The sequence below is a fragment of the Lissotriton vulgaris genome, chromosome 2_1 (assembly GCF_964263255.1).
Source record: "Lissotriton vulgaris chromosome 2_1, aLisVul1.2, whole genome shotgun sequence".
In the NCBI taxonomy this organism is placed as follows: Eukaryota; Metazoa; Chordata; class Amphibia; order Caudata; family Salamandridae; genus Lissotriton; species Lissotriton vulgaris.
The window spans coordinates 1,791,536,293-1,791,553,768 of record NC_141687.1 but is presented as its reverse complement, the minus strand read 5'-3'; the positions used below and the strand labels follow the sequence as shown (position 1 = coordinate 1,791,553,768).

At 47.5% G+C, this 17,476-nt stretch overlaps 1 protein-coding gene across 4 annotated transcripts in view; it reads left to right on the top strand.

Annotated features, from left to right (window-relative positions):
* CPT1A (carnitine palmitoyltransferase 1A) overlaps positions 1 to 17,476 on the top strand; it is a 404,991-nt gene that overhangs the window by 145,479 nt on the left and 242,036 nt on the right. For all 4 annotated transcript variants that reach the window (XM_086957836.1, XM_086957839.1, XM_086957840.1 and 1 more), the window contains exon 5: positions 7,882 to 7,983. In XM_086957836.1, coding sequence (XP_086813962.1) covers positions 7,882 to 7,983 — 102 coding nt within the window. The remainder of the gene's footprint in view (positions 1 to 7,881; positions 7,984 to 17,476) is intronic.

The window sequence follows — 17,476 nt, the reverse complement described above, 5'->3', positions numbered from 1 at the left end:
ACCACAAAAATCTCCAATCCCTGGTACGACGGGAGTCTCAATGACGATAGACACGCCATGCGAATGGCAGAGCGCACCTGGAGATCAGCTCCCTCTGCACTGAACCTAAAAAACCTGAAGAAAAAAAGAAATGCCTACTTCAGGAAAATAAAACGATCAAAATCAGACTTCTTCAGCCGTCAGCTCGACCAAGCCAAAAATCGTCCGAGAAAGCTGTTTGAGCTTATCCGAACACAATCCAATGAACAACCCCAACCTCTCAATACTATGTGCGAAGCTCCCTCCTGCGAAGACTTCGCCTCTTTCTTTAACCAAAAAACTGACAACATAAAGAATGATCTCCTCATGGACGCAAGCCTCTACCCCAAACCCCACAGCATAGCACCCACTAAACCAAAAAACAATGCCACCTGGTCAACCTTTGTCACCTACACGGAAGAAGAAATTGGCAAACTGCTCAGCACTCTGAAACCATCCAATCACCTCACGGACCCCCTTCCTGCTAACGCTGTCAAAGTCCTTACCCCGTCTCTCCTTCCACTCTGGATCAAAATCATTAACAGCTCACTTCAACAAGGGATCATTCCTGACTCCCTCAAAGTCGGACAAGTCACACCTTTGCTAAAGAAACCTACAGCCGACCCCTCTGACCTAAACAACTACCGTCCCATTACCAACATTCCGACTCTTGCCAAACTGCTGGAAAAATGCGCACAAATACAATTGACTAAACACATTACTCAGTTTGATCTCCTCAACTCTCATCAATCAGGCTTCCGAGCAAATCACAGTACTGAAACTGCTATGACTCACATAATCGACGACGCCCTCCAAATCCTAGATCATAACGACACCTGCCTCCTCATCCTCCTTGATCTCTCCTCCGCATTTGACACCGTCAAACATGAGAACTTACTCGAACTATTAAACACAAGAATGGGCCTATCTGGAACTGTGCTCAAATGGTTCACGTCCTTTCTGCATAACAGGTCGCAGAAATTCAAGAGCAACAACTTGATGTCCGCGCCAAGACCTGTATCGCTAGGCGTACCACAAGGATCCTCCCTATCCCCAACTTTGTTCAACCTAGTTATGGAACCTCTCACCACCTTGCTGCAAGAATCCAATGTACACTTCCACATGTATGCTGATGACACCCGACTTTATCTCAAACTACAATCACCCAAAGACATCACGCTCTTGAACTCAACGATCAGAAGCACCCAATCTTGGTTGGCCGCTAATCATCTCAAACTCAATGCCCTTAAAACAGAGTTCTTTCTGATCTCACCACCCGCGAAGATCACTCCCGCACAAATGTGGCTTAAAGACCTAACGGCACTTAATGTTCAACCCACCATCGTGGACTCAGCGAAATCTTTGGGCATAACACTTGACACCAATCTCAGCATGCAGGAACACATCAACAAAGCAACTAAGGGAGCGAACTACCAAATCAACACCCTTAGGAAACTTAAACCTTTCCTTCCAGCCAAAGACTTCCAAACTGCGGTACAATCACTAGTCATACCTCGAATAGAATACGGCAGCACCGCCCTCTGCGGTCTCCCCCTAGCTACTACGGCACCCATAAGAGCCTCTTTAAACGCCGCAGCGAGACTTATCACTGGATCAAAAAAACACTCACACATTTCCCCTGACTTCAAATCCCTGAACTGGCTGCCGTTTGAAGCCAGAATACACCTGAAAATCGCTTGTTTGACGCACAAGGCTGTCCACCTGAGCTCACCTAGATACCTCGCTCAGAAGCTGACGATTTCTGGAGGCTCCAGAAACGCTAGAGGCACAAACAATCTTTTGCTAAAGCCTGAAAGATTCCGCGAGGAAAAAAACCTATAAACGCTCTTTCTCGGGAATGGCTCCCAGGATTTGGAACTCGCTCCCCCCTGAAACCAGGCTCATCACCTCTACCATACTTTTCAAGAAAGAAGTAAAAGCGATCCTCATGGCTAAATACACTTGAACCACTACTGGGGAAAAACTACAAAGACTCGATACTCATCTATACTACTTGTTCGAACCCTTTGTACTTTTATTTTAACTCTGAAATTGACTTACTTGATTGTTTTATGATATCACTTCAATGTACTTTTAACATGATTGATGTATCTGCGTATACATGCTCCCCTCCTCTGTAAAGCGCTCTGATATCTGCGAAGATCTTGTTCGCGCTATATAAAACTTTCAAAATAAAATAAATAAATAAACAATACAAACAAGCATTGGCATGGCCAATAGGTCTCGCTTTTCGGACCTTATAAGTATTTAGTTATGCAGCACAATGTCCTTGGTGCAACCGTTGCATGGCTAAACACTTATAAGGTCCCAAAGGCGAGACCTATTGGCTGTGCCAATGCGTGTTAATGTTATATTTTACAATGTGAACTTTCTCAAAGGCATAGCTCACTGGGCAGACGTTTTCAGATTTTCATATGGAAGGCCACTTCCGTAAACGTTTCGCATCAGCACCCTGATTTGTATGATACCTTCCAGGGACCCTGCCGTAGCCTTGCTCCCTTTCTGTTGGGCGCTGTCCTGTTGCTTTTACAGGGCAGCTATGAGATGCACTGAGAAATTGGCTTCTGGTTACGTTTCTATCAAGGCCACTCAAGTAACTTTGGAGACTGTTCCACTGTGCAGCATCCCTCTCTAGTCAGTATATTTGATTAGACTGGTTCTGTCCACAGTTATAAGCATGCCGTTCCATCTTTCTCCAGGTATTCATCTTTATTGCTTGACTTGTTTAACAATGGTGTTCCCATTGGATGCAATGGACCAGTTGAGGACAGAAAGGGCACGTAGGTAGCACAGCCGCAACCACAGTGTCCAGCCAGACTTGTGATCCAGATACCCTTTTTATGTCCAACTGAGTCCTTAATATACTGATCCCTGGAGCTTCCTACTTGATACTTTCTTTGTTACTGTACTATTGGGGTGTCTTACTCCAACATTAACAGTTCTATCCTGGGCATTATGTTTGTATTTCTCCCCAGTCCGAAAGGGTTTAACAGTCAAAGACCGCTACTAAATCTGTCTTCTTCGCTCCAGTTCTAAGCCAGTTCATTCTAACGGAAGCTTTATGTGCACCTGGCCCGCCCCAACTCTGACATAGAGGGTGGCTAAGTTTCTTCTCTTTGCTATTAACATGGCTTAGTAAAATTGTATAGCAGTTACAGGTTGGTGATATTTATTTATTTATTTTGAAAGTTTTATATAGCGCGAACAGGATCTTTGCAGATATCAGAGCGCTTTACACGGCTGGGAATGCCAGCAAGAGAGTGGGGTTACACATAAGTAGTACAGCAAATCAATAGTACAAGTATAACAGTTAAATGTGTGCATTCGTAGTCAGTGGCATCAATAATACAGGTAAGATACATATTCATAGAGTTCGAACAGCGAATTAAATGTGTGCGTAGATAGTTAGTAGCGACAATAATTCAGGTGAAATACATAATCGCGGAGTTACTCCAACTCAAAATGGCTCAAGGTGAAATACTTAGTCATAGAGATCGAACAAAGTAATACAGGTCAGAGTAGGGTCTTTCCAAATCCAAGCTAATAGGTCAAGTGTATTTGGCCATAAAAATAGCTTTTACTTCTTTCTTAAAAAGTGTGAAGGAGGAGATGAGCCTGGTTTCAGGAGGGAGTGAGTTCCAGATCCTGGGTGCCATTCCTGAGAAAGAGCGTTTATAGGTTTTTACCTTCTGGAATCTTCGAGGTTTTAGCAGAAGATTGTCTGTGCCTCTAGTGTTTCTAGAGCCGCCAGATATTGACAGCTTCTGAGTGAGGTATCCGGGAGAGCTCAGATGTAGAGCCTTGTGTGTCATGCAGGCGATTTTCAAATGTATTCTGGCTTCAAAAGGCAGCCAGTCCAGCATTTTGAGATCAGGTGTGATGTGCGAGTGTTTTTTTGATCCAGTGATGAGTCTGGCTGCAGCGTTTAGAGAGGCTCTTAGGGGTGCAGTGCTGGTTAACGGGAGACCGCAGAGGGCGGTGCTGCCGTATTCAATTTGTGGGATTACTAAAGCTTGTACTGCAGTTTGGAAGTCTTTGGCTGGTAGGAAGGGTTTAAGTTTCCTCAGTGTATTGATTTGGAAGATCGCTCCCTTAGTGGCTTTGCTGATATGCTGCTGCATGTTAAGGTTGGAGTCGAGGGTTATGCCTAAAGATTTCGCTGAGTCCACTATGATGGGTTGGACATTGAGTGCCGTTAACTGTTTAAGCCAGGTTTGCGTGATGGGGATCTTCGCGGGAGGTGCGATCAGCAGGAATTCTGTTTTCAGAGCATTGAGTTTGAGATGATTATCAGCAAGCCAGGATTGGGTGCTTCTAATCGTAGAGTTCAGTAGTAAAATGTCGTTGGGGGATTGTAATTTGAGATATAGTTGGGTGTCATCTGCGTACATGTGAAAAAGTACATTGGATGCTTGAAGCAAGGTGGTGAGAGGTTCCATAACTAGGTTGAACAGGGTTGGTGATAGGAAGATCCTTGGGGGACGCCTAACGACACAGGTATTGGAGAGGACATCAGGTTGTTGCTCTTGAATTTCTGCGACCTGTTGTGTAAAAAGGAGGTGAACCACTTGAGAACAGTCCCAGAAGACCCATTCTTGTGCTCAGAAGATCGAGTAATTTCTCGTGTTTGACAGTGTCGAATGCCGAATAGAGATCAAGGAGGATGAGGAGGCAGGTATCACCTTGATCTAGGATTTGAAGGGCGTCGTCAATTATGTGAGTCATAGCAGTTTCAGTGCTGTGTCCTGCCCGGAAGCCTGATTGATGCGGGTTGAGGAGATCAAACAGGTCGATGTGTTTAGTCAGTTGTAGTTGAACGCATTTTTCCAATAATTTGGCGAGAGTGGGAATATTGGTAATGGGAAGGTAGTTGTTTAGGTCGGACGGGTCGGCAGTAGGTTTCTTTAGCAAAGGTGTGACTTGTCCAACTTTGAGGGAGTCAGGGATGGTTCCTTCTTGGAGCGAGCTGTTGATGATTTTAGTCCAAAGAGGAAGGAGCAGTGGGATGAAATCTTTGACAGCGTTAGCAGGGAGGGGATCCGTGAGGTGATTGGAAGGTTTCAAGGTGTTGAGCAATTTGCCTATTTCTTCTTCGGAGTAGGTTTCAAAGGTTGACCATGTTGCATTGTTTTTAGGTTCGGTGGGTGTTATGCAGTTGAGTGTGTTGTGGAGTCTTGCGTCAGCGCAGAGATCATTCTTTATGTTGTCAGTTTTTTGGGTAAAGAAAGTGGCGAAGTCTTCACAGGAGGGTGCTTCTTGCAAGGTACTGAGAGGTTGGGGTTGTTCCTTGGCTTGTGTTCTGATTAACTCAAAGAGTTTTCTAGGGCGATTTTTTTTTTTTTTGCTTGGTCGAGCTGGAGGCTGAAGAAGTTTGCTTTTGAGCGCTTTATTTTCCTGAAGTAGGCGGTTCTCTTTTTCTTCAGGGTTTTCAGGTGTAGTGCAGAGGGAGCTGTCCTCCAGGTGCGCTCTGCCAATCTCATGGCTCGTCTATCTTCATTGAGACTCCCGTCGTACCATGGGTTGGAGATTTTAGCGGAGACTCTTTTTAGCTGCATGGGAGCAGCCTCATTAATTATTGAGGTCACGGCGCTAAGATAGTGGTCAGTCAGGGATTGGACATCTGTAACGCCAGTAGGGGGGAGTAGGAGGTCGCGACTGTTCGGGGGTAAGGATGATGGGTTGAGTTTTTTCAGGTCTCTTTTCCAGACTTTAGTTCTGGTGGGTTGAACCGAGTTGAGTTTGACTTTTTCATTGATGTGAAATGTAACAATATGATGGTCTGACCAGTCACAGGGTTGAATAGTCTCAAGTTGAGTAGCGCCCTCTTTGGCGATGATAAGGTCGAGGATAGAGCCTTTCTCGTGGGTCGGGCTGTTACACAATTGTGTGAGGTCCAGTGCGCTGAGGAAGCTTTTAAGACTATTTACCACCGCATCGTTAAGATCGTTCCAATGGAGGTTGAAGTCACCCAGGTATATTTGGGTGAGCTGTCGTCCTGCGTTGGTTGAAATCAGGTCCATCATTTGTTGGGCGAAGATGAGGTGGTCTCTGGGAGGGTGGTAAATGCCATGGAGAGAGCATATTGGATTTCCATCACTGATGATATCGAGGCAGATGTATTCGTAGGAAGTTGGGGAGGTTAGGGGCGGCACGGAAACTGTCAGAACAGAAAGGCTGTTCCTGTATATGCATTCGATTCCGCCACCTATCTTGCCAGACCTGTCAAGCCTAATGATGTGGTAGTTAGGGGGAACCAGAATGTCCATTATAGGTGTAGAGGATTCGGTTAACCATGTTTCAGTCAGGATGATAAGGTCAAGGTCCAGTCTTAGGATGAGATCAGCGATGTCGGAGGAGTGTTTAGAAGCCGATCTGCAGTTTAGGAGAGTGCATTTGAGACGGGGTGTGTCTGGAGAGGATGAGGATACTAGAGAGAGGGGGACTTTTCTAAGGTTATTTGGGACGGATGTTTTGTTATTGAGCGTGGAGGATCTACGGGGATTTGAGTGTATTGTGGGGATGGGGAAGTGCGAGGCAGTTGTGAGGTTTAGGGGAGCCTGGTCGTAGGAGCGGAGGAGGGAGAGGGTGTCGAGGTCAGAGAGAGGGTTGCATGTACGAAGGGGGCGGTTGTTGCGATTGTGGGTGGGGATCGCGGTCCAGTGAGTGCGGCGGTTATGCTTGTTCGATTGTGGGCATGGATCGCGGTCCGATGTGAGGGACGTGGCTTAGGAGCGTCGTCGGGACGGGAGGGTAGCAGGTCGAGAGGGGGGGTGGTGGTGCGTGAGGCGAATCTAGGGGGTGAGGTGAGCAACTCTTTGATGGTGTGCATGTCTTCCTTGATGGTGTGAATTTCTTCTTTGAGTTGTAGGAGGAAGGACATAATCTTGTCTAGCGTGGGATGAGTATTAGTGCTAAGGGTGGAAGTCATGGTTGGGTGGATGACCAGGGACTTAGCGTGCGGGTGAGGGGGAGGGTTAGCGTTCATGCAGGGCTCCGTGTTGTCGTCGTGCGGGTTGGTGTTAGGGAGAGAGGGTACGGGGGCGATGGGAGTGGATGTGGGAGCGGATAACACTACTTGTTTTTAGCCTCCTTTTCTTCCTGTTCCTCCAAGCATTTTAAATCATAAACGTGATACTCTCTCTCCGCCCCTTCCAGGGCAAGCTTCCCAGAAAGGTCAAAGTCAGTAAATGTGTAAGTTCCCCAGCATCCAAAGCCGCACCTAGCCCCCCCGCTAAGAGCAAAGTGAAGAATGTGTTCAGTTCTATTAATATTTGCATACATTCGCGTATCTGTTTTATGCAGTCATAACATGTGTCACTTGTGCATTTTTTTTTGTTTTATTTTTTTACATTTTTCAGCCAATAATCTGTTTGGGAAATGGAGAGCGGTACATATTGTCTAAAGTTGTTTGTTCACTCAAAACACAAGAGTAGTTGCTCAAGCTAAACATTTAACTTCCAGCGTGACGGTTGATGACTTGGAATATGAGTTGTAGGGCAGCATTCCTCCCTTATAGAGCACTTAGACACCAAGTCCATTGCCAGGACTCTCCTGCAGGCTCTTCATGTTCTTTGGGCGAGCGCCTAACAGCTCTTCTAAAGAATGGAAGCCTGAGCAGGTGTTCTTTTTTTGTGGGTCTGATATGCTTGGGAAAAGTTAAGCTTCTTTTGAAATATGAGGTAATGTCATTAGATGAAAGATTTAAAACACTCTGGCTTAGTTGTCAAGCATGCTGCAATTTACTGCCTTTTAAAATCAATATTCTTAGGATTGGTTCTGCTTGCCTCATAAATGAACAGCGTGTCAGTTGAATAATTGTCTTGGTGTTTTGTTTTCTTGCAGGGGATGGTAAAGGTTTTCTCAGGTCCTAAACCAATGCTGTACAGTTTTCAGACTTCTCTGCCACACCTGCCAGTTCCATCAGTAAAGAACACCGTAAATAGGGTATGTTGGTCTGTTTTTAATGTATTGACGATTCCTGCTTCGATAATGTTTTAATATGTTGGGAGAAAGAAATTATTTCAGAACTACAGTGCTAACCCATCATTCACCAACTGCTGAAGGCGCTTGATGGAGTATTCCTTATGAGTTTTGATACTGCCATTGCTGATCTAGACATTAAACACTCAGCCTTTTCTTAGAACAATTTGATACTTGACAATGTTTTCTTATGAAAGTGTTGTACTCCTTTAAATAAATCATGAATTTAACCACGAGTCAGTAGTTTGCATTTTTCTGAACTGGTATATTTGATTTCAAATAAAGCGTAGATCATATGTCATAAATACTTACTGGTTTATAACAGTTGACTTTAAATGCCAATAACTTTACATCATGAAACCGCAATTTTCCAGTCTTGCAATTTTTATTTCATTTTATTAAGCACAGTAAATGTGGGTGTACTTGTAAAGCGCACTGCGACTCCATGGAGTATCCTGGCGCTGAAGACCGCTGGGGAACTCGTCCTGGTTTTCCCTGTGAGATGGTCCCTTTCTGGGTATCTGCAAGGTGAAACCAGGCATCCCCAGCGTCTGTGGGGGGCCGTTGTAGAGATGAGGCAAGCTTAATGCCCAGAGTTGCCGAGTGTGTTCCCTGGTTAGAGTAGGCGCCGAAGCGAGAATTATCGAGTCCGTTTTGACCCTGGTCCATGACCCTGCCGGGTCAGGAATTGAACCCTGGTCCCAGGCTGTTCTCTGCTTACGGGTCTGCCGCCTCTAACCAGTGAGCCACACCACTCCACAGTGAGATCCAAAGATAAGTGTCCTACGGAGACACAATGAAAAGCATTTACATTTATTTTTTAAATTAAGCTTTTTGATACTACAACATTGCACATGCTACATAATAACAAAGAGGGGGGCACGATCACACAAAAAAGCACAGTTCTGATTATGCACAGCATTACATATCAATCAGGGCACAGATAGCATGACGTCACACTATCGGGTGGTTCAGGGGGGCTGCTGGGGCAATCCCGGTTCAAGACTCCCGTTCACATCATCAATTCTAGACTGATCACCTGTTGGACATGTACTTAGCCAGCAGTAACAGGATGGTGGTCAACTCCCATGTCCCCGGGGAGTATCCTTCACATACCCCAGTGGTGCCACTAAGGACAAGCATTGGGGAACATGATTGGTGATCAGTTCAAATGAGTCAAAGTCTCCGGTCCAGAATTGTACCAAAGCGGGGCATTCCAAGGCCACATGGAGGAAAGGTGCAGTGCGATTTGTAAGTGCAGTAATCATTGGCAGGTACTGGTGTAAGTGAGGACAGGGTGCAGAGGATGTCCTGCAAACAGTAAATTCGATGCATACAGGCAGTCAAGGCCTGCACTCATCTCCTCCAGCCGCCCGGTTGACCAACAGCACACCCGACCAGCTCAGCTACATACTTCTCAACACACGTTCCCTCCACAAACACATCACAGACATCTGGGACTTCCTCAACTTCGTCTTCCCCGACATCACCTTCCTCACGGAAACCTGGACGAACCCCAGCTTTGAGCTGGACATCTCCACCTCCATCCCTGACTGTTACAAGATCACCGCAAGAACCAAACCGACCGCCCAGGAAGAGGCACCGCTATCGTCCACAAGAACTCCCTCTGCCTGGCCACCCACTCGGACAACCCAACGACGACCATGGAACACTTCCACTTAGAGGTCCAGAACAACCCCAACCCCCCCCCTTCCTTGGCAGCATCTACAGACCACCTGGCCCCCGCCATCCTTCCACCGACACCATCATCGAATTTATTGCACCTCAGGCTCTCACATCTACAGACTGCATCGTACTCAGCGACCCCAACTTCCACCTGGACAACCCAAATGACCAGAACACCACATCCCTTCTGGAGAACCTCGTCAACATTGTATTCAAGCAGCTAGTTGCCTCCCCGATCCACGTAGCGGGACACACGCTGGACCTGATCTTCTCCGCCAGCAAAAACATCATCTATAGCCACACCTCCAAACTCCTTCACCAAACCCACCGTACACCACCGCCTTCCCTGCTGCAACTGGAACAAGGGCACCGAAAAACAGCTCAGCGCCACCCTCAGTGCAACCACGCCACCAGCATCTGCAGATGCCGTTAATGCAGCACGCAACCTTCACAGATGGATCTCCAACTGCTCTGACGCTCTGGCACCGCTCAAAGCATCTGGCAATCACCATTCCAAGAAAGCTAGTTAGTTCACTCCACAAGTCCAGACACACTTGTAGACGGCTTGAAAAGAGATTGAGGAGCAGTAAAACCCCAGAAGCCCACATGGACTTCAAAGCCACCAACACAGCGCACCACCTTCTCTTCAAAACCACAAAGTATATGGCCCTCCGAGATGGAATCAACACCAGCACACACAACAGCAAAAAACTCATCGCCATTGTCGAGGAATTCCCCAAACCCAACAGCGAAACTACAGAAGTCCCAGTCTCCCAAGACTTCTGCAACAAACTCAGCACCTACTTCCAACACAAGATCAAGCAGGTCTATGACAGTTTTGACAACCAAGACCTTCCCAGCAATTCCACCACCACACCCAATGACGACCCCCCCCACAGGAGATCCTGCTCAACTGGAGCCCACTAACCACAAACAACACTCTCAAGACCTTGAAGAGCATCCACTCCGGAACACCCTCGGACCCCTGCCCTCACCACATCCTCCACAGAGCCACTACTTACATCACTCCCGAGCTCTGCAGCACAGTCAACTGCTCCATTGAGACTGTCACATTCCCGGACATCTGGAAATACGCCAAGATCAAGCCCCTCCTGAAGAAACCATCCGCTGAATGGACCGACCTCAAGAATGTCAGACCCCTCTTCCTGCTCCCCTTCCCGGCTAAGGTCATTGAGAAGACCATCAATGCCCAACTCTGAGTTTATTGAAGCCAACCACGTCCTGGACTCCTCTCAATCCGGCTTCTAAAGCAACCACCACACCAAGACTGTACTCCTCGCCGCCACCGATGACCCCTGCTCCCTCCTCGACCAGAGAGAAGAAGAAGCCCTCATCCTCCTGGACCTCTGCCACCTTCAACGACGCTGGCATCCACGACAAAGACTGGATCTGCTCCTTTCTCACTGGAAAAACTCATCGAGTCAAACTCCCACCGTTCCTCTCTGAACCAATCAAGATCGGCTGCGGAGTGCTCCAGGGCTCCTTCCTGAGCCCCTCCCTCTTCAACGTCTACATGGCCCGCTCACAGCCGTAGTCAGGACCACGGACTAAACCTAGTCTCCTATGCCGACGACACCCAACTGATCCTCTCCCTCACCAACGAGTCCGCAATTGCCAGAAATAACTTCCACGACGGGATAAATGCCATCGCTGCCTGGATGAGAGATAGCTGCCTCAAGCTCAACTCGGACGAGCTCGAAGTTCTCATCCTGAGGCCCAACACCTCTGTTTGGGGAAACTCCTTGAAACCTCAGCATCATTCTAGACTCTTCGCTCACAATGAACCGCTAGATCAGCACCATCTCCTCCTCATGCTTCCACACTCTTTGCCTGCTTTGAAAGACCTTCAGGTTGATCCCCACTCAGGCCAGAAAGACGGTCACCAACTCACTCATCAGCAGCAGATTTGACTACAGCAATGCACTCTACGCTGGCATCACCCAGAAACTCGTGAGGAAGCAGCAGAATGTTCAGAGCTCAGCAGCTACACTGGTTCTCTACATCCCCACCGCAGCCACATCTACGAGCACCTGTGAAAACTCCATTGAGACGCTCAGTCAACAAAAGTCACGTTCAAGCTCCTCATGCACACCTACATGACCCTCCATGATGCTTGACCAGCATACCTTAACCACCGCCTCTCATTCCACGTACCCACCAGACTTTTCCGCTCTGTTGAACTGGCACTTGCCACCATCCCTAGGATGTGCAAGACCAGGACCGGAGGATGGTCCTTCTCCTACCTCAATGCCAAAGCCTGGAACACCTTGCCTCTCCGACCCAGGCTAACCCTGTTGCTGACTCAATTCAGGAAGGACCTAAAGACCTGGCTCTTCAACTGAACTTTAGCGCACATCAGAACTTGCAGCCCCGCACCTTGAGAACTTCACAGTTGATTTGTCACGCTTAATAATTAACCTACTGATTTATTGATTGATTTATGATACCTCTGCGAGATGGAGTAACATCAGATTTAGGCTCCCTGGCCAACAGAGCCTCGCTATGTGGAGGCCATCATGCTGCCCTAGAACCCTAGCACCCCCGCATCTACAGCATTTTAAATGCACAAGTATTATTAGTCATTCATTTTTGAGTTTTAGTTGAATAAAGGCAAACATCTGCTTACATGTTGAGAGCCACCATGTTTTTTTATCCTGTTCGAAATTAATTAAAGAGTGTTCAGTGTCTAAGGCACATAAAAATATGTAAAGCAAAAAGTAAAGGAATATTATATAGCAAATGAGTTCAAGTGGAGCTGGATAGCAAGTACCTATCAAATGGAGATTTTTAGGATCTTTCCTTTAAAAAACGTATGGAATAAAAATAATGCAAAATTGAAGTGGGAGAAAGTTCCAGGTTTTTCTTGTGTAACCCAGAAAAAAGATGTTGACGAAGTACTTAAAATTCAAAAAGTGTAGTCTCGTAACTTTAAAGTAAGTGCAGTCTTCTGAAATTGTAATAGTTTTGTGCCAGGTGCTCTGGGAAACCAGGGTCTATCAATAGCTAGTCAGGCCATTTTGAAGATGGGAGTTACAGATATCAGTAGCCAGTGAACTGTGGTGAGAACAGGTGTGATTGGTAATAGTGTTTGCTCCTCAGGAATAACTGACCTGCATCATAAATCACTACTTTATGAGGTGCTACTTGAATTTTTATAATTCCACAGATTAGGGAATTTCAATAATCTAATCCAGCTGTTTTTATCCTATGATCCACAGACAGTTTAGGGTCTGCAACACGTACTCAAAGGTCCATGGCTGATTCGAAAATTAAATAATATTAGCTGATTGTTAGACCTCTCGGCCTTGGAGTGGGCCTCCCCCAAACCTTTTGTCTTACTCCTCCATTTTTGCAGATGTCGTTTTTTGTTGGCCTTTACTACTGCTGACCTGACCACTGCTAAAGTGCATGTGCTCACTCCCTAAAATACAATAGAATTAGCTTTCACCGAATTTGCCCATTTAATTGACTTATAATTCCCTAATAAAGTGGTATTGCATGTAGCCAGGACCTTCAAATCAAATGCTACTAGTGAGAGCGCAGCAGACATTGTGCCACTCACTTAGAAGCCCTTTAAACATGTCTCAGGCCTGGCATTGCAGCCTGTAGGTGTGGTTTTAAGCTTCCAATTTGACCTGGCAAAATAAACCTTATGCTAGGCCTAACCTCCCTTTATAATACATATAGATCACTCCTTAGGGAGCCCCTAACCAGCCCATAGGGCATGGTTCAGTCTATTTAAAAAGTTGGCAATGTACTTTTAACCTTTATTTGTTGTGGTAGTGAAAAACTCTTAAATTCATATTTTCTTTCTTTTTTTAAACATTTTTATTGTTTTTTTACATTAATCGATGCTGATTAAAGAAATCTGAAATTGTAAGTACATACAAATTACACAGCTGTGCCAACACTTGAGTAACGTCTTTGTAAATTTGCATCGCTAGTATCCCTCCCATGCCCCCTTCTTACTCTTGCAGTAATTACAACTTTCTCAAAAGAAGATTATGTCCATAAATCGCTCCGGTCCCGGTCCGACTTTTCAAGCGGTGGGGTACATATATTCCCTCTGAAAGTATTCCACTTCCCCCACACCCATGTCCATTTCTTGGGCCACCCTCTGTGGATAAAGACCACCTTCTCTGCCACCATTACACTATTCATGTCGCTACACCACTGTCGATGTGTGGGGACGACCTGAGCTCCCCAATATTGAGCTATATTTTGCTTAGCCAGCATCATACCCAAAGTCGTCCAGTCCTGAGCCGCATGATCAAGATCTGTCGGCTCCCAAATGTTGAGGAGACATCTCTTGGGTTCTGGGGGGACAGTAGGTCTACAAACCTGAGTGATTGCATCCATGATAGCCTCGACAGTAGTGTATAATTTTGGGACAATCCCACATGTTGTGATAGAAAGTGCCTGGTATCCCGCAGCCCCTCGGTCACAACCGAGTGTCGGTTCTACCAATTTTGTGTAATGTCATTCTTGTGTAATATGTTTGGTGCAGTATTTTGAATTGCACTAGTTGTAAATTGGAGGGTATGGCCCCTACGTGTGGAGACTCGAGCGCCTCCTGCCTGTCCGTTTCGTCCAGCTCCCCCAGCTTGGCCTGTGATTTCTCACGAAGGGTGGCCGTTGGATCTCGCTGGTTATTTATAATTTCACGATATGTCAGGGAGATTGCTTTTTTTAGTCATGTCTGTCAACAATCTGTCCTCAAGTGGTGACGACTCTGGGAGATCAGTGCCTGGTGGAATAGCTTTTGCGAGCGTATGTTTGATCTGTAGGTAACGGTAGTGTTCCTTCGATGCCATCTCTTATGTCTCCTGAAGTTGGAAGACTGAAATGACACCAACTTTCCTCCATAGGTCCCCTAGCCTTGATATACTAATTAGGTTCCATCGGGTGAAGCCTTTGCTATTATGAAGTCTACCTAGTCGTCAGGTTTCCCAAAGTGGTGTATGTTGTGTTAAGACCCCTTCCCAGCCAAGCGCACAAAGCGCAGTGAACCAAATGTGTACGGTGTGTGCAGTTGATCCCTGTAGTGTGCTCTTACGAGATTTGTTGTATAGTGCACCCATAACACCTTCAGTACCAAGAGTGTGTCTATCCATGCGAAGCACCGGTTTGTTGCGCAGGGCATGCAGCCACTGGTTTACCACAATGAGCTGTGAAGCCCAATAGCATGTTTTAGGTTTAAAGCATTTTTTATTAAGACAAAACAGAGGAGGTAAGGAAACATGGGGAGTAGGGTTACATACATACAGGTGATAAGCTGAGCAGAAATCTACGAGTGCGATGGTGGACAAAGCTACTGCAAAAGAAGGAAAAACAATGGCAAAATGATAAAAGCTGAGTACAGTTGACACCATTCAGCAGTCTAGAAAAGGAAGGGCAATAATGCAATAAGCCAACCCCACCAACCCCCAGAACCCCTCCCTCCAAACACCCCAACTCGCCCCAACCCCCACCCACCTCCCCCCGTCCAATACTCGGCTATAACGCAACCTGCCCGCCCGCCACACCCCCCTCCCCGTGAGCCCAGATCTTGTGTCCCTTTAGTCAGGTGAAGGCACCGGTGGTGTTAATCTTAGAAGTCTGAGGTACCTTGGGCCGGTGAGTTCCCTAAATTCTGTAGTTAAAAGCGCGTGAAAAGGTTGCCATAACTCATCAAATTGGTCCCCTTCCCCTGCCACCATAAGCGATAATTTCTCCATACCCAGCACATGCCAAAGCCTGTGCAGCCAACCTGTGATGGAGGGGACCGTAGCGGTATGCCAGTGGATCAAAATGTTCTGAATCGCTGAGCCCAGCGCTATCGCAATTTGCCTGCCCCTGTGGGACTTCAGCGGGTACATCAGGCCATTCGGGAGGCCCAGTAATACGTACGCCGGGAAGCGTGGCAATTCAATTTCAAAATGAACATCAATCTCGTCGAGAACCTCCCTCCAGTAAGCTCCTAGCAAGGGACAGTCCCAAAGTATATGTGTAAGGGTCCCCACCCGACCACAACCCCTCCAGCACTCCTTCTCGATATGCCTATTCATCTCGTGTAGCCTCTCCGGGGTATAATACCAATACGTGGACACTTTGGTGAGTGTTTCTGTGAGACCTGTGTGATATGCTCGGTGCGCAATTTGATCCCATTCTTTATGACTAAGTGTCCTTCCCAGTTCCCTATTCCAACGTTCCCTGCCCGGGTTATAGAAATGAAACGGAGGAGGCTGCAGGAATTTGTAAAGATCGGTGATTAGTTTAGCATCGGAGGCGCGGGTCACCAACCACCGCTCGTATGGCGTTATCTGACGGTCAGCAGAGCTCCGCACCTGAGAATGAAGCGCCCAATGCCTAACCTGCATATATCGCAACCTATCTGACTCAGGCAATTGAAACTCCTGTTGCAATTGCTGAAAGGGGATCACCCCCTCCGGTCCATATATCTGGAAGAGCGCTCGGCAGCCCGCCTCCCTCCAGTGGGAGAAAGCGCCTGGTTCCATCCCGGGGGAGAAATCAGGGTTGTCCGCTATCGGCGTGAAAGGCGAAGGGAACGTGGTGAGTTCACGAACCTCATTAATCGCGTCCCATACCCTCAAGGGGACTCGCGTGACGAAAGAAACGTAGAGGTTGGGGGGGCGATGAATCCGGCGCAAGAATGGAACCTCCTGGAGGGTGCGCCCCGCCACCGCCTGGTCCTGAAAGAGCCAGTGTTTGTCGGATTCCCACCTGCTCCACTCCACAAGATAGCGCAACTGCGCCGCCTGGAAGTATTTCCGGAGGTCCGGGATACCAAGGCCCCACGCCTCCGGGGCCAGCATGGAAAGAACCCTCTTCATCCTCGGCTTGCGGCCTTGCCAGACAAAGCGTGCGATGTCGGCCTGCGTCTGTCTAATCCAGCCCACAGGAGGCTGGAGCGGCAAGGCCCGAAAGAGGTATAGGATCTGGGGCAGTACCGTCATCTTGACCGCCGCAATCCTGCCGAGCCAGGACAGCAGGCTTTTACTCCAGCGGCCCAGCTCTTCCTTGATCTTCCTGCTGAGAGAGGCATAGTTGGCCGTTACCATCGCTGGCAACGTGGGCGCTAGCAGAATCCCCAGATACGGCACCAGGGATGATGACCATTGCATGGGGAAGAGCCGCTGCAGATCTTGTCTAGTATCCGCGGCCAGGGACACATCCAAAGCCACCGGCTTGGCCATGCTCATCTTAAAACCAGCCACTTTCGAAAAAGCGTCTAGTTCCTGAATACAAGCGGGGAGGGCCCGTCTAGGATCATCCAAGGTCAACAGGACGTTGTCCGCATAAAGACTGACCGTGTGGATATACTGCCCCATCTTGATCCCAATCGCATCTGGGTTTTGGCGAATTCTCTGGGCAAACGGCTCCATATAGAGAGCAAAGAGGAGTGGGGAAAGCGGGCATCCCTGCCTAGTGCCCCGTTCGATCGCAAAACTGCGGGAACTGCACCCATTAACCCTCACCGTCGCCGAAGGGTACTTGTAGCAATTGAAGACCATCGAACAGAATTTGTCTCCAACACCCAGTTTCTTGAACACCTGCTCGAGATAAGGCCAGTGAACCCGATCGAATGCCTTTTCGGCATCCACCGCTAGCAACATCCGTTCACCCGGGATCCGCGAAGCTTTCTCCAAAATGTGCGCCACTCTCTTAGTGTTATCGACGGTTTGTCTGCCAGGCACAAAGCCAGCTTGATCAGCCTCGACCAGGTCTGGCAGATGCAAGGCCAGCCTAG